At 38.1% G+C, this 26,934-nt stretch overlaps 3 protein-coding genes across 5 annotated transcripts; 2 read left to right on the top strand and 1 right to left on the bottom strand.

Moving 5' to 3' along the window:
• Positions 1 to 4,624: 4,624 nt before the first annotated feature.
• Positions 4,625 to 9,520, top strand: LOC128222815 (membrane primary amine oxidase-like). 3 transcript variants are annotated; one of them, XM_052931941.1, is made up of 2 exons: positions 4,625 to 4,934; positions 6,064 to 9,520. In XM_052931941.1, the coding sequence occupies exon 2, from the start codon at positions 6,219 to 6,221 to the stop codon at positions 8,808 to 8,810; it is 2,592 nt and encodes an 863-aa protein (XP_052787901.1). In that variant the 5' UTR covers positions 4,625 to 4,934; positions 6,064 to 6,218; the 3' UTR covers positions 8,811 to 9,520. The 3 variants fall into 3 exon arrangements, with proteins under 3 accessions (XP_052787901.1, XP_052787902.1, XP_052787903.1); XM_052931942.1 differs by lacking the exon at positions 4,625 to 4,934 and adding an exon at positions 5,413 to 5,532; XM_052931943.1 differs by lacking the exon at positions 4,625 to 4,934 and adding an exon at positions 5,538 to 5,611.
• A 1,869-nt stretch (positions 9,521 to 11,389) lies between these two features.
• On the top strand, positions 11,390 to 14,534 carry LOC128224698 (membrane primary amine oxidase-like). The gene has a single exon (XM_052934674.1). It carries the CDS (start codon positions 11,561 to 11,563, stop codon positions 14,150 to 14,152), a length of 2,592 nt encoding a protein of 863 aa, XP_052790634.1. The 5' UTR covers positions 11,390 to 11,560; the 3' UTR covers positions 14,153 to 14,534.
• Positions 14,535 to 14,792: 258 nt separating this feature from the next.
• Positions 14,793 to 25,805, bottom strand: LOC128224699 (probable palmitoyltransferase ZDHHC24). The gene is made up of 2 exons (XM_052934675.1): positions 25,464 to 25,805; positions 14,793 to 16,410 (listed from the first exon to the last, which is right to left on the bottom strand). The coding sequence occupies exons 1-2, from the start codon at positions 25,735 to 25,737 to the stop codon at positions 15,830 to 15,832; spliced, it is 855 nt and encodes a 284-aa protein (XP_052790635.1). The 5' UTR covers positions 25,738 to 25,805; the 3' UTR covers positions 14,793 to 15,829.
• Positions 25,806 to 26,934: the final 1,129 nt, after the last annotated feature.

Below are 26,934 nucleotides of genomic sequence, written 5' to 3' on the forward strand. Positions count from 1 at the left end.
TAGTAGGGGTCATCCTTGTCTCAAACGTTGTCTTGTTGTTCAGTTGACTTCTTTGATAAAAACAAGAAGTATCTTTGAAAAAGATACTCGGCCGTGGTAAACCAGCGGGATGACTAGTAGTGTCCGAATGGTTAAAATAAATGACTATAAATATATTGTTTTTGGTTGAATATTTGCTGGGTTATGTTATATACCTTGTTGAAGCATAGTCGCTGTATCTTGATATTACATGATAGGCTATTAATATATACACTGGCCGTGCATGCTGCGGGTCTTCTGCTTAGATATTCCTGTAGCAAATAAAAAGTACATAAATGTACAACGACTGTTTTATGAGCCCAAACACTAATATATAACAGGTCTCAGTGCAGCTTTGGGAGGAATATCATTTCCATGCACAGTATTATAGAGAATTGCAATTAATTTCATGCATATCGGTGAAAAATGAAAACTATTGGTGAATGAGAACTTGATCATTTCACTCTGGCTGGAGTGAAATAATAACATTTGATCAATTCACTGCGTACAACTCGGGTCTACTTTTTTCATATAAGATTTGCTTCCCTTGACTTAAAAAAGTACATGTATGCCACAAGAAGAGTATACATGAGTGTTGTCGCCTGTAGTGCTGAAATAGACACAATGGCCGAAGAAGCGTGTACAAGAAGCGTGTACAAAACTACGTGGATCTTATCTCAATATATGCAGCAGTGGTATAAACCCTGATACTGTCAGTGCCAAAACCCTTAGGACATATTATCAGTCAGCGATCCTACCACGGGCCCTGTACGGGTGTGAACTATGGACTAATATATCAAAGAATGAAATTCAGAGACTAGAAGTTGCGCATAGGTTTTGTGTAAAACACATGCAAGGATTTCAAAGAAGTGTTGCTACTAAATTCGTTTTATCTACTTTGAACATTACATCTATTGAAGTACTTATCGATTGTAAAAAACTTTATTTTTTTCGGTCAAATGTGCAGACTTCCGTGTCAATATTTAGCGTCGATCATCTTCAACAGTAGACTAATACGCTACATCAACTTTGACAGACAAACTGTAGGTTTTGTACCTGACATTATCGCTTGTGCCCAAAATACCTTTTAGTCGATTATATAACGCAATATATAAATACAGGGCAATTTCCATCCAAGTATGAATGGAAAAAACTATCAATAAAAGCGTGTTACTCCCAGCAAGACAAACTACTTTTGAACGAACTACTTTTGAACGTACCGTAATTCCCTTTGGGATACAATTTACGAACAGTGTGAGATCGACATTTTTAAGTCGATAATGACAATGACATGTACTGATCAATGTGTGTATTTATTTTCACTTAGTACCGATATTTATGATGAAAGCTTTGTCAACTATCCTGTCACAGTTGCAATAGTCAGACTCTTGCGGAGGGTGTAACTTTAGATTACTAAATAGCTTCAAAAACGGTTTTCACTATAAACTGTCTTAATTTTCGTTTTGTTTAAGGCAACCTTAGTGTTTACTTTGCTAGGCTATTACTTATCTGGACAAATGTGTTTCACTTGTATTTTACACAGAAATCGCCATGTAGAGATTGTCTGTAATACATCTTGAGTAGATAACTCTGAATAATTATCGTTCATATATTTTGCTAATTTAGACTACATCTGACTATCTATACATGATTATATGTGCATGGAAGATGTTGGTTTTGTAAATGATTACTCGAAATGTTTAATGTTCGTAATGTCCATCTATATTATATCATAATGTTCATTTGATGTTCGTGTATATCATATTATCGATGTGTGTATATATTCTTTGTTACATCTGTATATATGTTAATCTCTTCACTTATGGAGGAATAAAAAGTATCTATCTATCTATCTATCTCATCATCAAAGTACATTTGTATGCATTATTTTTAATAGAACAATTATTTTTGCGATTGATTTATTCCGAAACTATTATCCTGGATGTACCGATTACCGGTGAATGAAGAAACAATCCAATGCATTTTTGCCAGGTTAGATGTAAGCTTCTTTAAGTTTCACTCATATTCAAGAAAAATCATTTTTACCATCAGTAACAGTAAGTTTTGTATACCAGGAAACACCATTATCGATTTCTAGGTGCCCTTTGTTTACCGACACATGTTCTTTAACGCGTGTTATTTTTCGATACAGAAATGTTTTCACCTCTAAAAAGATATCGAGACATCATTTGCTGTGTTATGAGATTTATTGTAGGGCGTCAATATATATGACCAACATGAACTGAATTCTTGAGAACATACTATAGTGATCGACCTTGAAGGTAGTAAGCTTGTTTGCTTGTGGCTTGCAGCTAAACGCTCTTATAATATATATAAATATATCAACTAAGGCCCGGTCACACCGCAAGAACTGTGCTGGAGCGTTCCTGGAGCGGTAAAAAAAAATCATCACCGTTCACCAGAAGTTGGCCCCCGTTAAGGCAACGCCGTATACGCTCGGCCACCGCTTATGGTCCCTCCTACCGCTCCGAAAGTTTTGAGCTGCACAAAATATTGCGAGCGGTGAGGAACGGGCAATTTTCCGCTCCGGCAAAGTTCACCACCGCTCCAACAACGCCCAGTCAAAGTTTGGCACCGCTAGACGCAAGTTCGTGGACGCTTGGGTCCGCTAGGCCAACGCAGAAATCTTGAACGCTGGACCACCACTGCTTCGCCAGCTTTGCCCGGGCGGTGATTAAACGTTGCACAAACTTTGGTGGAGCGGTTGTAAGCGTTTTACGAGCGGACACGGGATTGCTGGAACGGTGTCGGGCGTTGAAGCAGCGATCCATTGCGGTGATGAACTTTGATTTGGCGTTGGTATGGAGGTGTCGGAGCGGGACCAGAATTTGGCTATAAATACGGGGAGAAATGGACCAGGAGCCCATTTGGAATCGAGCTGCCGTTGAGTGCAGACCTCATTTACATCGAATTTGCTCAAAGTTACAGTAAAACTGTACTACCATGGATGCTGAGAGACTTGCTATGATTGGTGCACTAGTCCTTTGCTGCTGCCTTTCCTTCTCCAGCCTTCCTCTTCTTTTGTCCACGTGGCATGATGAACTTCAACTATCGACTTCTATCAAAAATCTATCAAAGCGATCCGTTCAGCTCCGTAGTCAAAAGCGGTATGCCGCTAAACCAACTTTAAACCCCCGCCGAGCCAACGCCCGCATGCACAGAACGCCGCTCTATCAACGCTCGCGTCACCGCTAAACCAACGCTCGCTACCGTTAAGCCAACGCTATAGCAACGCCGGCTTCAGCGGTGCACCGCTAAGGCAACGCCCGTGTTTTCTATTTATCCCCATTTTGTGCGCGGTGACGAGCGTTGTCGAAATTCGGTCCCCTCTCCCTACCGTTCAAAAAACGCTCCAACAAAGTTCAGGCGGTGTGACCGGGCCTTTATTCGAAACCTTGTCTCGTGGCAATATTTAGAATGCTAATTAATTATTTCTCGCTTCAAATGTCACCATAAAAAAGTGTTCACGAACCTTTCAAGAAATAATGTTTAACTCTCCTCAGAACTATTTAAAGACCGATTTGACTATTAACATAATCTGAATCACTGCGTGCATATCCATGACAACTACGAATTATCACATATCCATACGCATTTATTTTCACTTCGCACAACAGAGTTCCAGCAAGTTTTGTTTAACTGAGGTGGGAGAAAAAGCATCTACCATAGCCGCTCGTATAAGCTCGGTAAACCTCGTTTCCGCAAAACACCCTACGCTCGGGTCGGGATGAACCTATCTTACACTCTCGGCCATGGAAGATACTTATACTCTAACGAGGTTTAATATTTCTTGCATACCGGAAGTGTTTCCGGTTATGTGACCAGTGCTTGCACCCCATCCAAAGGGAGATGATTTTAGAGCTCTTAAGTGTACAATTTTACGCAATTGATGTCATGACATTTCAAAATTTAGGATTAAAAAATATTAATATAACTAAAATTGAAACAACAAAATTATCCAAACTGTTAAAATGCGATGATTTTAGAATGCATTAAATTCGATGAAATTACTAACTTTAAAATATGCAAGAAAAATAACAATAGTGTTTTTTTCTGCGGTGGCTGGAAAATCAGACTCTCGGGCATCCGAAAGCAGACAGCACAAATTGCTATGTGCATCTATCGGGGGTCCGAACCCACGGCCTTTTGCTCTGCAAGTGAAAACTACCGCGTCACTATAAAAGCTAGCTCCATAGCGAGACTGTATGCGTGCCGCTATATACATATCGACTTGCCGGTTACACATAAAATATACAGTCGAAACTCGTTATGTCGAAGTCGTCTAGACCTTATACCTGTACTTATAATATTTCTAGGATGAAATGCCCGGCTACACAGGTCTTGGTGGGGAGAAATATGTTTTCACTAATTTAGTTTAAGTTCACATCTTACATTTAAAACAAATAATATGTCTGATTCTACAAAATGTGAATGAGTCCCGTTAATTATTTCTCGACTTCCTAACACATCTAAACATATTCAACTTTATGACCAAAGACCGTATAAACCGCAGGTATTTGTGATACAGCGAAGTAAATCGACACTCACATAGATCGACACACTCCAGCGCGCAATATGGTATTTCATTTCCAAATGTGTATATTTTTATATAACATCACAAAATATGACTATGTCTATGGCCGTCACATGGACAGTGATTTTACGAGAAAAAGTCGCCATTTTCACTCAAACTGAGTAATAGTATGACATACAATGCATTAGAATACTCACGAGTGAAAAATGAGACATAATTAACAGCTTAAGCCTTTAGGGCAAGCGTTTAAAAGATTGTGAATGTTCATTATTGGATATAAGACACAGACACCTATCGATGTTTATTTCCTTTACTTTAAATATCTGAGTGTTTTGGCAAAATATGATTTAAGGGGCATAAGGTAAGTCGTTTATTTTTAAGTGAATTTCGTGGGTTATTTAGCAAATATTTGAACGAAGTTCTGTACAGGTGGTTCCAGTATTTCGCAATAGAGGTGGGGGGAGGTCAACTGAGGATCCGCGACGGTGCTGGATAATTCTTATGCAATGCCTTAATTCTTAATTATCTTGAGCCTTAAAATAAAATAATCTTGTAAATACTTCGTATCGATTTCTTGACAAATATTATGATATATTCGTTTAACCAATAACTTGTATTTGTCATTAATATTTAAGGTTCTCTTGTTGTGTTACAATTGATCTAGACCCGTCAATACCAGCAGGGAAAATACATTGTATAGAAAACAAGCTATCTTTGTTGCCCTTATATAGCAGCAAAAGCACGGACTTAAATAAACATGTTTGCGCAATAACTAGTTTTACGTTAAATGATAAATATGCGGAAGTAGATATGGATGACGTTATTATCACGTACGCCGTACCAGGTGATATTGTTTATGGACTTTAGCGGTGGCAAATACACCATTATTGTAAGATATACAACACTTAATTACAGTGGGATCATTAATGCATGTGACTGGAGTTTTATAGATCTGCCTAGTAGGTTTTCCTACATCTATTTCACTATAATCTTTAGTTACAGATGAACATGCGGTTTGCAATTTTGGTTCTCTGTTTGGTTAGTAAGATTAAAAAAACCTGATCCTATATACTAGTTCAGAAGTTATGAAGATATTTTGGTATTTTAAAAATTGTTTTTTAATCAGTGGCGCTGAATATAAATGGTGCTTTATAATTATGTACCTGGCCCCAATTTCTCGAAACTTCTTAAGTCCCTTATAACAGGATTAAGCTAAACTCACTTTTTTGTTGTTCTGTAATATGCGTTATATTTACTTCTTTAAGAGTTTTTATGAATTATATAATAAAAATCTGTATGCTAATTAAAAGAAACCATTTTTCATTCATCAAAATCCATTATTAGTATGTATTTTGGATGATTGAAATAAGCGACTTAAGCCTGTTAAGCTTAAGAAGTTTCGAGGAATTGGGGCCTAAAGGCATTATCATAAGTTTTTAACGATTTTTACTATTTATTTCTTTAAAATAACACTGATTGTCTTATTTCAGAGAACTGACAAGCGAAAACATGGTACCCTGGTGATGGCTTGAGGTCAAGAAGGAGCAAGTCAGTGATTGGTCACACACAGTGACGTTAAAATAAGCACGAGCACGGAGTGGAGGAAAACGTCTAAGCCCCCTTTCAAGTGGCTCCATGTGAAAGTATGCCAGCCACGCCAACCATGGAGAGCGAATTCAGTGATATAGCGCTGACAGAAACGGACCAGCAGAATGGCACCGGTCGCATCCACACTTCGGGAACTTCCGGCCCATGGACGCAGTCGGGTAGCTACTCCAAGAAGGTCAAGGCCGCTAACACGTTGTCGGACATTACGTTCACTAAAGTAACGTCTACCAAAACTGTACTACTCTATGGATTAGCTGGTGCAATAATATTTGTAGTGGGAGTAGGATTAGGTATTGTGATAGGGCATTTCGGAATAAAGAAGGATGACTCATCAAAAACACCATACAATGAAGCTAGCATAGCAGAGCGGCTCACCTCTAGTTCTTATCCCGGGCCTTTTATGACAACGGAAGCACCGTGTGCGTGTCCGAGAGATAGCACCACGGGTGCCTTGCCCCCGACCACGCCTCCGCAGTGTAGACAGTGTACAGTGATTAACCCGGACCAATCTGTCGGGAACGAGGCTGCCTCCTCACCGTTTTCCGTGCTTACTGAATATGAACTTATCTTAGCCATCCGCATATTGAAAGAGCGAAATTATATAAGTCCGACGGGAAACGGACTGGAACTAAACCGTGCAGCTAGTGTAGAAATGTTTCCGGTTGACAAAGCGCTTGTCTTGGATTATCTGGATAATAACGGTGCATTTCCAGGACGTTTTGCAAAGGTGATGGTGGTCCGTGGAAGTCTAGGGGATATAATGGAATACAAGGTGGGGCCGTTACACGTACCGGAAGATCAGATCAATGTGAAGGCTCTTACCAATGAGGGGGAGATATCTTTTAACGCACGTCCGTACGACCCGGCTGAGTATTACAACTTAGTGCAAGTTATGAATCCTCATACAAGTGCCATGGATAAAGTTCTGAGTGAAAGTTTCGATGGGGCGTCATTTAAAAACAGGAATATCAACCCCAACTTTTATCCTCGGCCCTCCGTCGACCCAAATGACCGGACGTCCGGTGTGTATTTATATTTATCCGGGATGGGTTATCCGACCTTGACCATGGTTCCGGTCAGTTGCGTTTTGCATCACCCTGGGGCGGATTCCAGCACGTGGTTTGCCTCTGACTTCTACTATCTAGGTCAAGGGCCGTTTGCTAGCGGAATAGAGCTACAGGCCGCTTACGATCGGGGGGAACTGAGGAAGATCAGATTTCCGGAGGGTTACCGTGCAGCTACGGGAAACAAGTTTACATTGAAACTCAACGATTCACTTCCACCCCGACCTCTCGCGGACATACCACCTCCAAGGTCATATGAGACGGAGGGACCAAGGTTTGTCATAAAAGGTCATCGCATTTCATGGTTGGGCTGGGAGTTTGAGTATAGTTCAAGTAGACTGATGGGACCGCGCATATTCGACGTTAAGTTTCAAGGCACACGAATCGCGTACGAAATTTCGCTACAAGACATAACTCTTATATATTCATCACAAAACAACGGCGCTGGGCCCCCGGCACTCAGTGACACCGTGTTCTCTCTGGGATCTTACAGCTCCCCGAGGTATGGAATCGACTGTCCGGACAGGGGGAAAACCATCTCTGTAGCTATGTACTCTTTCGCAAACATAAAAACATCTCAGTCAGCTTGTGTGTTCGAGGCAGACGGACAGGAACCACTTTGGCGTCACAGTCGCTCCGGGCTCGCCGACCATTACCTCGTGGTTCGGGCCGCTATGAACCTTGGTAACTATGACTACACGCTCGAGTGGCGCTTCCATCTCGATGGATCCTTAGAGACGCTTCTAACAGCTTCCGGATACCTGTACGGAGCATTCTGGGATGTTGGAGATCCCAGTGTTAGCTTGCATCCCGACGAACCAAGTGTTACGCCGTTTGGCTACAGAATTTCAGACTATTTGATCGGCCCTATTCATGACCACACATATGCTTTCAAAGTCGACCTAGATATATTGGGTACAAACAACAGTTTTGAAATGATCCATTGGAAGTCAGGGACAACTCTTGACGCATTTCAAAGTCGGTACAACATATCAGAAAAACCTGGATTTTTCTTTTTCAACCACACACGCTTTATATCACCAGAATTTCTTGAAAACGAACAAGGCTTTGTGAGCGATCCATTAAAACCTAAATATTTCACGGTGGTAAATGAAAATGAACGTAACGTGTGGGGAAACCGACGTGGGTACCGAGTGATTCCCTACTCCAACATGGCGGAGAATCTCTCGCCTGATCACGTAATGATGGATGCGTGGGGACATATGCGTCACCAGCTAGCAGTCACGCGCCGGAAGGAGAGCGAGCAGCACGCGACCGCTTCGTGGTATGACCTCCAATATCCGGTCCGACCTGTAGGTGGGATCGGTAATATCCTTGACAACGAGACAATCCGGAACACGGACCTAGTACTATGGGTAAACGAGAAGTTTCTGCACGCGCCCACCTCCGAGGACCTCCCAATGACAATCAACGTCCGCAGCGGCTTCAAGTTGAAGCCATATAACTACTTTGACAGGACGCCGGTGTTTGACGTGCCCTCGCATTATTCGAAATATATTGACGCCTACGTGTTCGAAGAACCGTGCTATGAACCTGTGCCTTGATAATAACATGGACCTACTAAACAATGAAACTATGTTCTTAAATTTGTCATGTGTGCGTTATTTGTACGAACTTGTACAAACGTTGCTGTGAACGGAGATGTTTGTCAATCAGAAGTCGTGTAAATATGCAATGACAATGAACAGTATTGGAAACATTCAAAGGCCGTTCAATTCCTGCTAGTCGTTACTTGTTGTTATTTGAATGAGGGCACAGCCCCCATGAGTGTATTTAGTCAACGGAGAATTCTCGTCCACCACTAACACGTGTGTTCAAATATCAAGGTGCATAATCCAGTGTTTTTTCAATATGCTATTTTGTATTATTCTCAGTCTCGGCTGTTGGCAATACTGAAATGTAAGAGACTGGCTGTGAGCAATGCATATCAGAATATAAATCTACAATGTATTCTGTATATTTTAATCTCATTATGACCTTTATTTTTATGGTTTCTTTATCCTCTGGTAAAATGTAATATTTTCTTGTTTACGCACATGAAATTAGTTTTGAATAGAATGATTTTTTATTTATTTTTATTACATTTTGAATAAAAATCATGAAATGACAGTTTTGATCATAGTCTGCACATCGTTGTGATGTCGTTTAGAATTTCTGATTCAGAACAAATATGTTTTAAACAGTGATAAAGAAACAAAAAAACAACAACAGCGAATATTGATAACATAACGTTTACAAGCAGATAAAACCCATTGACGGGCGTTGTTTGTTGCTTTGTTCTATCTTTTTTCTAACAGACATGTCTTCTTCCCAAGTAATGATAAATGTGCATGTTAAATGCCCAGAGTAAATAAAACAAGAGCTCCGCCATGCAAACGCCAACGCTAGTCTGATGTTGTGGTTTTAAGTTCATCAAAGGGACATCACTTGAGTCTTGACGTTTATCAGGAGTTACGGGCCTCGCCACATATATTTACGGCAACATGTGTACCATGTTTCATTTGAACTTTCCGTAAAGTGACGATTAGGAAGCCGCTGTCGACAAGAGAAACCACACTTATGCTATAAGTTGAATGTAACAAAATAGATTAGCTAATACACACAATCAAACATCGAAGCATATGCTCAGTAAATAAACTGCCATGATCAACCTACATTTAATAGATTTATCTATTTTGTGGTCGCATAACTGATATTCAGGTATGGAACTTTAAAGGGCTTAGCCACCAGATGATACAGTAGCAAAAAAACACACAAGAAAATTGTCAAAAACGTACATAAAATTAATATCGTTGTGTAGAACGCATTGAATCTTACTAACTGATGTATCACATCGCTTACGAAGTTACGACACATTTATCTTAATCAGTTTTGCGTATTTTTCCAATTCGAAATTTAATGAGTTTGTCTTCCACGTAAACCCCAGTTAAATTAAAAAGTGGGTATATCGGGTATATGTACCCGTTTTAAACACATGACTTTCATATGCTTAATATACACTGAAAGAACTGAGAAGCCATTATGCGCTATTTTAAAACGGATAAAGTCACCTGGGGCAGCGACAAAACACTCTTTTAGTCATGTAAAATTATGAATCGGCATAATGCTTGCTTGTATTGACAATTTTAGGCTTGAATTGTGGATATAATGTATTTGCCGACTTCGGAACCATCGGGTGGATAGTCCCTTTAAAACGATATATGATACATAACAATCGTAAATGTTCCAATTACTAGTAAATGTAATGTTTTTAAGGGGGTTTATGTAGCAAATATTCGAAAGAAATTCTGTAGAGGCGGTTCCAGTATTTCGCAATAGAGTTGGCGGGTGAAGGTCCAATGAGGGTGCCGCGAGTGTTGAATCATTATTTTGTTATTCCTTTATCCTAAATCATCTTTTTCCTTAAAATAAAATAATCTTGTATATACTTCGTATCGATTTCTTCACATAAATTATAAAATATTCGTTAAACCAATAACTTGTATTCCGCCAATCATTATTATTTAGAACTATTTTGTTGTGTTACAGTTTATTTTAATACGTTAATACCTGCAGGGAAAATATGTGTACAAACATCTCGCAATCTTTGAAATAAGTTACTGTATAAAGTATTAACAACCAAGGGCATTTAAAACATGTCCGCGCAATAACTAATTTTACGTTAAATGATAAATATACGGAAGTAGGTATATATGACGATATTATCACGTACAACGTACCAAGTGAATTTGTTTATATGGACTTGAGCGGTGACAAAAACTATTATTGAGAGATATTCAAGACTTAATTACAGTGGGATCATTAATTAATGGCAATGCATGTTACTGGACTCATATAGATCCGCAGAGTAGGTTTTTCTACACCTATTTCACTTTGTATTTAAACGTTTAGTTACAAATGAAAATACAATTTAAAAGTTTGGTTATTAAGACAAAGTTGATCCAAATAGTAAAGTAGTGATTAACATATTTTGGTATTTTCGGAATGGTTTCTTCAATGTGTCGCGCTGTATATCAATGACGTTTTATTCGTACCTGAAGGCATTATCTAAATTCAGTTTATCTTACGAGCTTTACAATTTATTTATTTATTATACCTATGTCTGTCCTCTTTCAGAGAACAAGCTCCAGAATTGATAACTGAAACGCAATCGAAAACATGGTACCATGTTGATAACAACAAGCCAAGAGGGAGCTAGTCAGTGATTGGTCACACACAGTGACGTTAAAATAAGCACGAGAGAGGAGTGGAAGAAAACGTCTTAGGCCGTATTTAAGCGGGTTCATGTGAAAGTATGGCAGCCACGCCAACGCCGGAGAGCGAATTCAGTGATATAGCGCTGACAGAAGCGGACCAGCAGAATGGAACCAGCCGTATCTCTACTGCTGGAACTTCCGGCCCGTGGACGCAGTCGGGTAGCTACTCCAAGAAGGTCAAGGTCGCAAACGCGTTGCCAGGCGTAACGTTCACTAAAGTAACACCAAACCGAACCGTATTTGTTTATTCCTCAGCTGGTGCAATATTATTTATACTGGGAGTAGGATTAGGTATAGTGATAGGGCATTTCGGAATAAAGATGGAAGTCTCTACAGAAAACCTAGATGGTGAGTCTAGCATTGCAGAACGAGTCGCCTCTAGTTCTAGTCCTGAGCCTTTCATGACAACAGAAGCACCGTGTGCGTGTCCGAGAGATAGTACCACAAGTGCCTTGCACACGACCACGCCTCCGCAGTGTAGACAATGTCCAGAGATTAACCCGGACCAATCTGTCGGGAACGAAGCCGCCTCCTCACCGTTTTCCGTGCTGACTGAATATGAACTTAACTTAGCCATTCGCATATTGAAAGTGCGAAATTATATAAGTCCGACGGGAAACGGACTGGAACTTAACCGTGCAGCTAGTGTAGAAATGTTTCCGGTTGACAAAACACTTGTCTTGGATTATCTGGATAATAACGGTGCATTTCCAGGACGTTTTGCAAAGGTGATGGTGGTCCGTGGAAGTCTAGGGGATATAATGGAATACAAGGTGGGGCCGTTACACGTACCGGAAGATCAGATCAATGTGAACGCTCTTACCAATGAGGGGGAGATATCTTTCAACGCACGTCCTTTCGACCCTGCTGAGCATTACAAATTACTGCAAGTTATGAACCCTCATACACGTGCAATGGATAAAGTTCTGAGTGAAAGTTTCGATGGGGCGTCATTTGAAAACAAAAATATCAACCCCAACTTTTATTCTCGGCCCTCCGTCGACCAAAATGACCGGACGTCCGGTGTGTATTTATATTTACCCGGGATGGGTTATCCAACCTTGACCATGGTTCCGGTCAGTTGCGTTTTGCATCACCCTGGGGCGGATTCCAGCACGTGGTTTGCCTCTGACTTCTACTATCTAGGTCAAGGGCCGTTTGCTAGCGGAATAGAGCTACAGGCCGCTTACGATCGGGGGGAACTGAGGAAGATCAGATTTCCGGAGGGTTACCGTGCAGCTACGGGAAACAAGTTTACATTGAAACTCAACGATTCACTTCCACCCCGCCCTCTCGCAGACATCCCACCTCCAAGGTCATATGAGACGGAGGGACCAAGGTTTGTCATAAAAGGTCATCGCATTTCATGGTTGGGCTGGGAATTTGAGTACAGTTCAAGTAGACTGATGGGACCGCGCATATTCGACGTTAAGTTTCAAGGCACTCGAATCGCGTACGAGATTTCGCTACAAGACATAACTCTTATATATTCATCACAAAACAATGGCGCTGGGCCCCCGGCACTCAGTGACACCGTGTTCTCTCTGGGATCTTACAGCTCCCCGAGGTATGGAATCGACTGTCCGGACAGGGGGAAAACCATTTCTGTAGCTAGGTACTCTTTTGCAAACATAAAAACATCTCAGTCAGCTTGTGTGTTCGAGGCAGACGGACAGGAACCACTTTGGCGTCACAGTCGCTCCGGGCTCGCCGACCATTACCTCGTGGTTCGGGCCGCCATGGACCTTGGTAACTATGACTACACGCTCGAGTGGCGCTTCCATCTCGATGGATCCTTAGAGACGCTTTTAACTGCTTCCGGATACCTGTACGGAGCATTCTGGGATGTTGGAGATCCCAGTGTTAGCTTGCATCCCGACGAACCAAGTGTTACGCCTTTTGGTTACAGAATTTCAGACTATTTGATCGGCCCTATTCATGACCACACATTTGCATTCAAAGTCGACCTAGATATATTGGGTACAAACAACAGTTTTGAAATGATCCATTGGAAGTCAGGGACAACTCTTGACGCATTTCAAAGTCGGTACAACATATCAGAAAAACCTGGATTTTTCTTTTTCAACCACACACGCTTTATATCACCAGAATTTCTTGAAAACGAACAAGGCTTTGTGAGCGATCCATTAAAACCTAAATATTTCACGGTGGTAAACGAAAATGAACGTAACGTGTGGGGAAACCGACGTGGGTACCGAGTGATTCCCTACTCCAACATGGCGGAGAATCTCTCGCCTGATCACGTGATGATGGATGCTTGGGGACATATGCGTCACCAGCTAGCAGTCACGCGCCGGAAGGAGAGCGAGCAGCACGCGACCGCTTCGTGGTATGACCTTCAATTTCCGGTCCGACCTGTAGGCGGGTTCGGTAATCTCCTTGACAACGAAACAATACGGAATACGGACCTAGTGTTATGGGTAAACGAGAAATTTCTGCACGCGCCTACCGCCGAGGACCTCCCAATGACTATCAACGTTCGCAGCGGCTTTAAGCTGAAGCCACATAACTACTTTGACCGGACGCCGGTGTTTGACGTGCCCTCGCATTATTCGAGATATAAGGACGCCTACGTGTTCGAAGAACCGTGCTTTGAACCTGTGCCTTGACAATTACATGGACCTACTTAATAATGAAACTATGTGCTTCAATTTGTCATGTGTACGTTATTTGTACAAACTTGTACAAATGTTGCTGTGAATGGAGATGTTTGTCGATCAGAAGTCATGTAAATATGCAATGACAATGAACAGTATTGGAAGCATTCAAAGGCCGTTCAATTCCTGCTTCTCGTTACTTGTGCTTATTTCAGGGCACAGCCTCCATGAGTATTCTCGTCCACCACTAACACGTGTGTTCAAATATCAAGGTGCATAATACAGTGTAGTTTTAATATGCTTTTTTTGTATTATTCTCAACGTCTTGCTGTGGGTAATACAGACCTGAATATCTAGTCTGTTTATTTAAATCTCATTTGATATCACTTTTATCCTCAGGCAAAATGCAAATTTTCCTTGTAACTTACATGAAATCTGTTTTGAATAGAATTATTTTTTATTTTAATTTAAATTATATAATGAATAAAATTCATGAAATGAGAGTAAACCTTTTGATAAAGTCTTAACATCGGTATGGTGTCGTTTTGATTCTCGATTCAGAATAAATATACTTTAAACAGTAATAAAGAAACAAAAAAGATAACAACTAATATACGTCACATTTACAAGCACATAAAACATATTGACAATGGATTCTGTTGATTAATCATTTGTTCGTTTTTTTCCTATCGGACTTGTCTCCTTCCCAAGTTATTATAAATGGACATGTTGAAATGCCCAGAATATATCAAACAAGAACTCCGCCATGCAAACGCCAACGCTAGGCTGATGTTGTAGTTTAAGTCCATCAAAGGGACATAACTTCATGATTATCAAAGTCAGAGTTACGCGCCTTGCAATACATGATTGCGACAACATGACTTTTGTCTACCTTGTTTTATCTGAACTTCTTTTATGGTTTTAGAGTTATGGGCAAGGTTAAAGCTATAGATCAGCGACGATGCCGCCGCCGCCACCGACAAGATCAACCACGCCAAAGCTTTCACAAAATAGATAAGCTAATGCACACATACATCAAAGTTAATGCTCAGTAAATAAGCTGCCATGATCAACCGTAATTTTTTTTTTTTATCTAATTTGTGGTCACATATATGTGATCACATGACTGACATTGATAAATAAATGTTTAAAATATATAAAACATTACAGCTGTATAAGGTGTATGGATTGTTTAATGAACTGTTTTTGCTATTCATCCAACCTGAGCTGCAAAATGAATACATGTACAGGCAAATAAATGAGATATCATTCTAGCGTAAGTATTGAAGACACAAGTTTATCTATCAGCTTTTTTTGTCCAACAAAAATTGGATCATTAATTTTGTAGTTGACTGTTCTTAAATAAAAAAGCAACATTAAACTCTATAACCAATCTACACATAAGCAAGTGTCTGAAAATAATGAAATAAATAAATAGTCTTTTCAAACAAGTATATATCACTGCATTTACTTTTACTTCGCCTGTGTCATTAATAAAACAATCCTTACACATCAACATGGATAAATTTGGCTAAACTATGTCACATTGGGACAATGTTAGATAGGGTAGAAATATTTGCACTAAAATGAGCATCCGTAATAAACTCGATAAATGCTTCAAGCTAAAAACACATTGGAGTTACAATATATATATATGCAGAATGCTAACTAGGCTGTTTTAAAAAAACTCTATATATCTTTGGGGTTTTCATATTCTCCGACCACAGGGAAGTCACATCCGTCACCAGGCAACGGTGATGGTATCCATGGTGACAGCCAGGCAACGCTCCAGTTCTTTCCCATGACAGCCTGCACGTTCCTCGGCCATCCCAGATCGTACTTGGTGATATGATGTGTTCTCTCTGTGGTAATCTGCCCGCACATCATGTTTCTCGCGTGATAGAACAGTAACGCCGAAACCATCATCGTTACAGCCATACAAAATAGCAACATGGCTGAAAGAAGCATTTCTCCAAAATCTATATATCCGAATACCCAAACTAAAAATGGGAATATAATCTTTACAATAGCTAGGGGTCCTGTCTCTGCAAACACTCTAATGACAATGTTGACATTCATGATGCTAGCATAGAGGGCTGCGAGCCAACAGAAGAACACGAGTGTCATGTAGTAGCGGTGGTTTCTATGTCCGATACAGTTTCCCGTAAACACACAGTGGTGATCTCGTCTGACGACGCAGGCTTTGCAGGTGTAGCAGTGGTAGGACCTGGGTGGGGCATTGCACTCACAGTATGGACAGAACCTCCAACCTGAAAAAGAGATTGCTTTTAAGATTAAATTCGACAAAAAGGAAAATAATCTATAAACATGTCTCTTTTAAGAATAAAGCTTCTTTATTCAAAGGGAATCACTCAGCAAGTATTTGAGATAAAGCTTCTTTATTCAAAGGGAATCACTCAGCAAGTATTTGAGATAAAGCTTCTTCATCCCAAGGGAATCACTCAAAAAGTATTCGAGATAAAGCTTCTTCATCCCAAGCGAATAACTCAACAAGTATTTGAGATAAAGCTTCTTCATCCCAAGGGAATAACTCAACAAGTATTCGAGATAAAGCTTCTTCATCCCAAGGGAATAACTCAACAAGTATTCGAGATAAAGCTTCTTCATCCCAAGGGAATAACTTAACAAGTATTGGAGATAAAGCTTCTTCATCCGAAGGGAATAACTTAACAAGTATTCGAGATAAAGCTTCTTCATCCCAAGGGAATAACTCAACATTCCCTCAACAAGTATTTGAGATAATGCTTCTTCATCCCAAGGGAATAACTCAACAAGTATTTGTGATAAAGCTTCTTCATCCCAAGGGAATAACTCAACAAGTATTTGTGATAAAGCCTCTTCATCCCAAGGGAATAACTCAACAAGTATTTAAGATAAAGCTTCTTCATCCCAAGGGAATAACTCAACACTTGAGATAAAGCTTCTTCATCCCAAGGGATTAACTCAACAAGTATTTGTGATAAAGCTTCTTCATCCCAAGGGAATAACTCAACAAGTATTTGTGATAAAGCTTCTTCATCCCAAGGGAATAACTCAACAAGTAATTGTGATAAAGCTTCTTTATCCCAAGGGAATAACTCAACAAGTATTTGTGATAAAGCTTCTTCATCCCAAGGGATTAACTCAACAAGTAATTGTGATAAAGCTTCTTCATCCCAAGGGATTAACTCAACAAGTATTTGAGATAAAGCTTCTTCATCCCAAGGGAATAACTCAACAAGTAATTGTGATAAAGCTTCTTCATCCCAAGGGAATAACTCAACAAGTATTTGAGATAAAGCTTCTTCATCCCAAGGGAATAACTCAACAAGTAATTGTGATAAAGCTTCTTCATCCCAAGGGAATAACTCAACAAGTATTTGAGATAAAGCCTCTTCATCCCAAGGGAATAACTCAACAAGTATTTGTGATAAAGCTTCTTCATCCCAAGGGAATAACTCAACAAGTATTTGTGATAAAGCTTCTTCATCCCAAGGGAATAACTCAACAAGTAATTGTGATAAAGCTTCTTCATCCCAAGGGAATAACTCAACAAGTATTTGTGATAAAGCCTCTTCATCCCAAGGGAATAACTCAACAAGTATTTGTGATAAAGCTTCTTCATCCCAAGGGAATAACTCAACAAGTATTTGTGATAAAGCTTCTTCATCCCAAGGGAATAACTCAACAAGTAATTGTGATAAAGCTTCTTCATCCCAAGGGAATAACTCAACAAGTAATTGTGATAAAGCTTCTTCATCCCAAGGGAATAACTCAACAAGTAATTGTGATAAAGCTTCTTCATCCCAAGGGAATAACTCAACAAGTAATTGTGATAAAGCTTCTTCATCCCAAGGGAATAACTCAACAAGTAATTGTGATAAAGCTTCTTCATCCCAAGGGAATAACTCAACAAGTATTTGTGATAAAGCCTCTTCATCCCAAGGGAATAACTCAACAAGTATTTGTGATAAAGCTTCTTCATCCCAAGGGAATAACTCAACAAGTATTTGTGATAAAGCTTCTTCATCCCAAGGGAATAACTCAACAAGTAATTGTGATAAAGCTTCTTTATCCCAAGGGAATAACTCAACAAGTATTTGTGATAAAGCTTCTTCATCCCAAGGGATTAACTCAACAAGTAATTGTGATAAAGCTTCTTCATCCCAAGGGATTAACTCAACAAGTATTTGAGATAAAGCTTCTTCATCCCAAGGGAATAACTCAACAAGTAATTGTGATAAAGCTTCTTCATCCCAAGGGAATAACTCAACAAGTATTTGAGATAAAGCTTCTTCATCCCAAGGGATTAACTCAACAAGTATTTGAGATAAAGCTTCTTCATCCCAAGGGAATAACTCAACAAGTAATTGTGATAAAGCTTCTTCATCCCAAGGGAATAACTCAACAAGTATTTGAGATAAAGCCTCTTCATCCCAAGGGAATAACTCAACAAGTATTTGTGATAAAGCTTCTTCATCCCAAGGGAATAACTCAACAAGTATTTGTGATAAAGCTTATTCATCCCAAGGGAATAACTCAACAAGTAATTGTGATAAAGCTTCTTCATCCCAAGGGAATAACTCAACAAGTATTTGAGATAAAGCTTCTTCATCCCAAGGGATTAACTCAACAAGTAATTGTGATAAAGCTTCTTCATCCCAAGGGAATAACTCAACAAGTATTCGAGATAAAGCTTCTTCATCTCAAGGGATTAACTCAACAAGTAATTGTGATAAAGCTTCTTCATCCCAAGGGAATAACTCAACAAGTATTTGAGATAAAGCTTCTTCATCCCAAGGAATTAACTCAACAAGTAATTGTGATAAAGCTTCTTCATCCCAAGGGAATAACTCAACAAGTATTCGAGATAAAGCTTCTTCATCCCAAGAGAATAACTCAACAAGTATTTGAGATAAAGCTTTTTTAATCAAAGTGAATAACCCAACAAGTATTTGAGATAAAGCTTCTTTATCCCAAGAGAATAACTCAACAAGTATTTGAGATAAAGCTTTTTTAATCAAAGCGAATAACCCAACAAGTATTTGAGATAAAGCTTCTTTATCCCAAGGGATTACCTCAACAAGTAATTGTGATAAAGCTTCTTCATCCCAAGGGAATAACTCAACAAGTATTCGAGATAAAGCTTCTTCATCCCAAGAGAATAACTCAACAAGTATTTGAGATAAAGCTTTTTTAATCAAAGTGAATAACCCAACAAGTATTTGAGATAAAGCTTTTTCATCCCAAGGGATTAACTCAACAAGTAATTGTGATAAAGCTTCTTCATCCCAAGGGAATAACTCAACAAGTATTCGAGATAAAGCTTCTTCATCCCAAGAGAATAACTCAACAAGTATTTGAGATAAAGCTTTTTTAATCAAAGTGAATAACCCAACAAGTATTCGAGATAAAGCTTCTTCATCCCAAGAGAATAACTCAACAAGTATTTGAGATAAAGCTTTTTTAATCAAAGTGAATAACCCAACAAGTATTTGAGATAAAGCTTTTTCATCCCAAGGGATTAACTCAACAAGTAATTGTGATAAAGCTTCTTTATCCCAACGGAATAACTCAACAAGTATTCGAGATAAAGCTTCTTCATCCCAAGAGAATAACTCAACAAGTATTTGAGATAAAGCTTTTTTAATCAAAGTGAATAACCCAACAAGTATTTGAGATAAAGCTTCTTCATCCCAAGGGAATAACTCAACAAGTATTTGAGATAAAGCTTATTCATCCCAAGGGAATAACTCAACAAGTATTTGTGATAAAGCTTCTTCATCCCAAGGGAATAACTCAACTATTATTTGAGATAAAGATTCTTTAATCAAAGGGAATAACCTAACAAGTATTTGAGATAAAGCATCTTCATCCCAAGGAAAAAATTCCACTAGTATTTAAGATAAAGCTTCTTTATCACAAGAGAATAACTTAACAAGTATTTGAGATAAAGCTTCTTTATCACAAAGGTATCTTAACAAGTATTTGAGATAAAGCTCCTTTAATCCAAGGGAAAAACTCAACAAGTATTTGAAATAAAGCACTATTAATCAAAGGTATAACTAAACAAGTACTTGAGATAAAGTGTCTTTAATCAAAGGTATAACTCAATAAATATTTAAGCCACAGTGACTGGACTGGGCAAACATTTTGATACTGTAATTGCAAACACACATGTATAACAAACATAAAGTTTGAGTGATAACCTTTAAGGTGACACTCTTATTTAAAATCATTATATACACATGTATAACAAAAATAAATTTTGAGTGATAAACCTTGAACTACTTACTAAATAATTCAATTATGGAAAGTATCAATTACTGATAAATTACTGATAGCAAGATTGTATTCGTGTATTTAAAAGCTGAAATTGCTCCAATATTAAACAACTGGTGAGTGCTAAAAGATTTACAATGATATACTATCGTCACCTAATGATAAGGTAGAAATACCGTGTTTTTGCACCTTTCTTTCAAATTGAACATAGTTTCCTTCATAAAAACCACTGTTTTCGAAATGAGTTCATCCTTTATGGTAAATGAAAACAATTGTATTAATTGTGGTTCAACATTTTTGGGAGTAAGAGTGCATCTTTAACAAAATATGTGTTTGTCTTGATCATTTACTAATCCTGAAGAGTGTGATAGTAAATTAAAATCACATAATTTGTGATCTTTGACAGGAATCTTATTTTTATGTTACCCTTCTTCCAGTCCTCTAACAGAAACAACCGATATGTAGGCCATTAGAAACGCCATAAATTCTACTGATTAGTTACTTATCAACAACAAATATGTAACATGTTCAATGATTTATATTGGGCATGAATGAATGAACTAATGAATGAAAAAAATGAAAATATGAATAAAATAAAAAAATAATGAATGAAATAACAAGAGATGTTTGTCAAACATAATGTGCAAAATCAATGGGGTCATCTACTGGTCAGGCCAAGCCTCCATGTCAAGTTTGATGACCATAGGTCAAGGCATTGTTGAGTAATAACTCGGACAAGCTTTAAAATCCATTAACCATTAAAGGCCACTGAGACCTTGACCTTTGACCCCTTAAATCAATAGAGGTCATCTACTGGTCATGCCCAATCTTCATGTTAAAATTGGTGACCATACATCCAGGAAATGTTAAGTTATCACTCAGACAACCTTTGGTCTACCAACGGACCGACATGTGCAAAGCAATATACCTCTCTTCTTCGAAGGAGGGCATAAATAAATGAAATAATGAATGCATTAAATAATGAACGCATTAAATAATGAAATAATGAATGAGCGATCGCTCTTCTGGGCAAAACATGCATAAGAAAACACAATTTATGGCAGTCCCGTCTACATATGCCACACACAAAGCGCAACCGTCGCCTGTCCACGCTTCGGTTGCTATACACACAACAACTGTCCACTCTCCGGTTTCTATACACACAACAATCACATTGTTCAAGGTCTGAAATTGTATTTAACATTTGTCATTTATTTTAATGTGCTTTACATACATTAATTATTCCATCCCGCAGTTTCATGTTAAAAGTGAACTTCAACGAACTTAAGTTTCTTGGACTGATTTGTTTTGTATTTTTATATCGTATTCAAATATTTATATGTACAAGATACAAGAATCTTTATTTAAAGTCGGGTATATGATAACAAGAAACATTAGCTCAATGAGCTATTTTTCAATATGAATAACAAATATACATAACATATCAGAACATATCAGAACATAACTATGAGCATGTGACCTGGAAATAAAAGCATATAATTTTATAAAGGAACAATTATTTTCAACCGCTGTTCCTTATTATATTCATGCATACAATTACAAAAAGTAAGACGGATAAGAGCACTGAAAACAGTAATAACATCGACTAGTTTTCCCGGCTGTATGGCCAGTCCACATGCTCACGGTTCTACTAGTTGACATACCACTGTAAAATGGTTAGTTCTATCAAGAATATAACTTAAAAGATAATTGTATACATTTGACTGCAAAATTGTTAGTGGCATTATATACATGGGAATTACAGCATGGTACATTGATGTGTAGTTGGCAAAAATGTTATAATTAATCTAGCTTGCTAGAAAAAATCTTTGGAAAGTATTGCTAAGAGTAGGTATTATTATTATCATGAAATTTAGATACTACTACATTTTGCTGGTATTAGAGAAACAGTAGCGTACAAAGGCATGGTTGCTTCTATGATTGGGTCATTCCCTACCTACCGGTAACCATCCAAATCTCTGCCACTGCCCTGACAATAACAGCACCTACCTTTTTGTAAGAATGTTTATTAAAAATGCCAAGTTGAACAGCTAAACAACCACTTGCCGATATAACACATGTGGTTGTATGCGTTCAACAGATGTTATATAAATTTGGAACAATCATAAATATATTTTAGCCCTTGTTATTTAATTTGATTATTTCTTATTCATATTCAAAATGCCTGCTGAAATCTTTTCTGGTATTTGAATGCCATATCTTGTCTTGTGGGTGTAGGCCATCTCACTGAAAAGAAGACTCCTTTTCTGTGGAAACAAGGGATAAAAGATATTCAGTGAAACACCTTATAATTCTCAATTTCTTCTCTTTTTTAAGTTATAAAAGATTATTTGCACATTGAGCATTTACAAGAGGGAACTGTCCAGGTGCAAAACAGCTTTCTAAATTCCATATTATATATATTATAGTTTTGAGAGCACCTTATTTCCTTTGGGAGACTGTTCCATACCTGACTGGCCTCAAAGCCTCTTCCCATATTTAGTTGTTCTTACTGATGGCACAGTTCTGAGATTAAACTATGTCTTAAAAGCAACAATATTTTGAACATATTTTGGTAAGACTCTGTACATACATTTGTAGGTTTCAATAGCGATGTATCTTACCCTGCTCACATGTTATGATGGCAAATGAACTGTATTCAGAAGATTTTCTTAAGTTGAGGTGCAACCGTTAAAAACAATTTTTAAAGCTCTGTATTGAATCTTTTCTATTTTCCCTGTGTTGGTCTTGCAACAAAAATGCCAAACAACAGGACAGTAGTTGAAATTGAATCTGAAAAAAGATTAAAGGCTTAGTATTGACTGTCAAAAATTTGCTTAGTCTTCAAATGTATTCTGAGTTGCTTAGCTGCTTTTTGGCACTTTTTAGAAATCTGGGCATCAGAATTTAATAAACTCTCATCCTCAGCGCCTAAAAACTTAAATTGCTCTTCAAAAACAATAGAGTTATTAAGTATATTGAATCGTCTTAATTCTTTAACAGCCTTTGAGCCAACTGAAATTTGTCAGGGTTGGCCTGCATTGGTTGTATTATGATTTCATTTACCTCCAAGAAGCACCACTTGCCAAATTCGCACTCTGTTCTGCTGGCTGTCACCATGTCGTCTGCAGTGGACTTCTTGGGCATTGGTGGTGTGTAAGCTTATTTTTACTGGCACTTGGGCCTTGCCCATTCGGCGAGTGCTCCTTTAAGATTGTTAGTCATTTAAAGTCTTTTGGAGCATAGTGCACAGACAGAATGTAACCCTGGATAGAGCTACCCTGGTTCTTTAATGTGCACCAGTGTATAGCATTGTCACACGGGACCCCCCTTTTAACGTCCCTCTTGGATAAGGATTAGTATTTTGTAGTGATGCAACCGGGAATCGCACCTGCGATTCCTGGATAGATAGTCAAGTTGTTTCGACAAAACCTCGGAACCGCCACACTTCTTGGGCATATGCAGGTTCTTCAACTTATAATTCCAAATACCACTGCTCCATGACAACACAGTTGCGAGCCATGGTGTTGCCTATGAGAGCCTCCTTGACCAGGACTTAGCATTGCTGGACTTCTTTATCAGGCCCATGTTAAGCACAATCACAAGAAAGGCCTGCATCTCCGTACATGTGGCTGGAACCCAGGCCAAAACATGCGACATGCCACCGTGGCCCTAAATACTGACCTAGCGTATCTGAAATTCAAATCATCATCAACATCAACAGCAGCAGCACCTGCAATAACAACAATGGCAATCATAACATCTCAACAGAAATAATCAATAATGCTTCTTTATTGATTGCATGTTTCATTATTTAATTTTATTTATAATATTTTGTTTTGTTTTCATTGCCATGGTTCTGTTAACGTTACCTGATCAAATGATAATTTTGTATGTGATCACTTACTTTTTCATCTTGCATGTTACTTCTTGGAGCGAATTTGCAGTAAAAAAAATGAAAAAATCATGATGTGTCTCTTCTTCGCCATTTTAATGACAACGTTCTGTTTCTACATGAAAGGTAAATTTTCAACTTTTTCTGGCAAAAAACAACGGAACCAGGGAGCAGCTATGTTGGAAAGTATTCCTTTACACATGCAATGATGTATGGAGAGTGCTGACATATTACACATGTGTGTGAGAGTAGTTTATCAACTAATTGAATTAATTAATCATTAATTGTTTAATTGAATTATTTCATATGATAACATAAATGTCACATTAACCATTTTTTGCTATTATTATTTTTTTTATTATTATTATTATAATTATTAGTCTTATTATTATTATTTCAAATTCTACAGTTTTTGCTTATCTTTGTGTTTACTGTTTCTTTATTAGATGAAAGCATGCTGAAGCGTGCAGATATTGTCATGTTCGTATTTGTGACTTTATAAGTGTCTAAAATGAAGTTGTACTGTATTCACAGTCCCATGGTATGTCTGTTTCCTTGATATGTAATGTAGCATAATATTTATTTAATATAATATGTTTAAAGCAACTCAAAGAAAGACCAAAAATATCAGACAAAAACCGCAGGAAACAAAATGACCCCACGTGTGTCTTTGTATGTGTCAACAGAGGCGGTCATGACATAACGTACAATAATTTTTTTAAGTAACGATTTTCTTCGTAATTGTGGACATCTATATGATATTAGCAACTTAAATGACCAAATCTAAATAGGCCCAAAATAGGCCCTTTGCAAAGAGATGGTTAAGTAGACACAAAATTGGAGAATAGGGCTGAATGATGGCCGAAAAACCATAAGAAGACACACCTGGCTGCCGAACTGGGCAGTAAGGTCCACCTGTCTGGTTTGCATAGTTTTTCATTCTGGGCCATATATTCTTGTTTGGTAAGCCATATCATCTTTATCCTGCTATTTTTTTCTCTGTATACCAGTTACAATAGACCTTTCTGGCTGTAGTGTATACCAAGCACAAAATTAATTATTTCAGTTTATTTCGAAATAGATTTGTAAAGGGGTATAAAAGGTAACTATATTGTAATATTAAGCTCACAAACATTTATCTCATACCTGGTCGTGTATATGTGGGAAGAATCATCCCTCTTGTGCTAGAATCTGTCACTATCGTCTTCCACATTGCACTTAGGGCGTTAAGATAAATATACCAGCCACAGAACAAGTGAAAATACAGGCGTCCAATAGGGTAGTCCGGATACGCCTCTACTATGTCATTTCGGACATAGAGCATTTCGAACCAAAATATTACATTGATTCCAAACAATGTAAAGACAGTCGCCGCAAGATCTGTGCCATTTTTTGGCAATAAACGCTTAAAACTTGACATCTAGATAAACGGCGAAAAAAAACGAAAGTAAACAAGAGTCTGAGTAATTAAACGCTCATCTCACCTCATCTCAGAGACGATTGCATACTTTTGGTTACATACAACTGATACGGTATTATCTATCTCGTATCCACAGTGACCTCCCTTCACAGGGTGCGCTTAAGCTGAATGCGTTGAATAGACAGACCGACCAACCGACAGACAGACAAATAAACCGACCGACCGACCGACCGGCAGGCAGTTATTACGGTTTAAGAAAAATGCATAAAACATCAAGTTTTAAACATAAATATTAAAATCTACGATCTATTTTTTTCAGCAGTCTTATATAACTGGTTTCCATGCATTTTCGCAAAAATCAGCTGGTTCCTTGACAAAAAATATAAAATGTTGTCAAAACGTTCTATATGTGAGCGTGCAGATTTAAGCAGTGATTTATATTTTTTTCTTTCACTATATGACATTTCCTTTTTACTGAATCTCGAATTAATCCTGAACTAATTTGAATCTGTATAATGTCATACAAATGTATTTACATTGTCCCCGCCTGGTTTTTCAATATTTGCCGACCATTTCTTTCAATAATGCGCTAGGATACTTTACATACCAAAAGTACAAACAATGAACATAAAATTTTCATCGAAGCAATTATTCAAAACATTTAACTGAACAAAATACTGAAGAAAATCCATGTAACATTATATTATTCAAGTAAAAAGCGTAACACTCATAGCCTAATTTTATGGGGAAATATATATTAAATATTTTGGAATTTCCGACCCGTCCTGTGGCTTAGTACCTTGGTGTTGGACAATACATAAATACAAACTAATACTTGATCAACTGTCAATTTCTTCTATAAATAGAATAGAATAGAAGTTTTACAATTTGACACTGGTATTGTACATGTTGAATAGTTGCCGCTAACGGTATGTTTAAATTGTTCATTCAGAGCAGCACGAACGCACCGTCAAATCATGAGTGACATAACAGAACAAAAAAGAACAGAACAGACTGTTTATTCAACTTAAGCATATATAGCTCATCGTTATAAACACAAAAACAAATACACATATTAAATAACAATGCACATAAGTCACACCGTCTTTTGTAATTTGAAAATAAAATGTCGCCAGATGCGGGCATTACCGCCTTAATCAGGGGAGTTAATTGTGGACTACATCTGACAGATAACCA

Source organism: Mya arenaria, chromosome 17 (genome assembly GCF_026914265.1).
Source record: "Mya arenaria isolate MELC-2E11 chromosome 17, ASM2691426v1".
In the NCBI taxonomy this organism is placed as follows: domain Eukaryota; kingdom Metazoa; phylum Mollusca; class Bivalvia; order Myida; family Myidae; genus Mya; species Mya arenaria.

Bases quoted from the DNA above. Each gene is read 5' to 3' on its own strand.
- LOC128222815 (XM_052931941.1), top strand. From the start codon at position 6,219: ATGCCAGCCACGCCAACCATGGAGAGCGAATTCAGTGATATAGCGCTG.
- LOC128224698 (XM_052934674.1), top strand. From the start codon at position 11,561: ATGGCAGCCACGCCAACGCCGGAGAGCGAATTCAGTGATATAGCGCTG.
- LOC128224699 (XM_052934675.1), bottom strand. From the start codon at position 25,737: ATGTCAAGTTTTAAGCGTTTATTGCCAAAAAATGGCACAGATCTTGCG. The intron at 16,411-25,463 runs GTATGAGATAAA...TCTCTTTTTCAG, and splicing joins TCCCACATATACACGACCAG to GTTGGAGGTTCTGTCCATAC.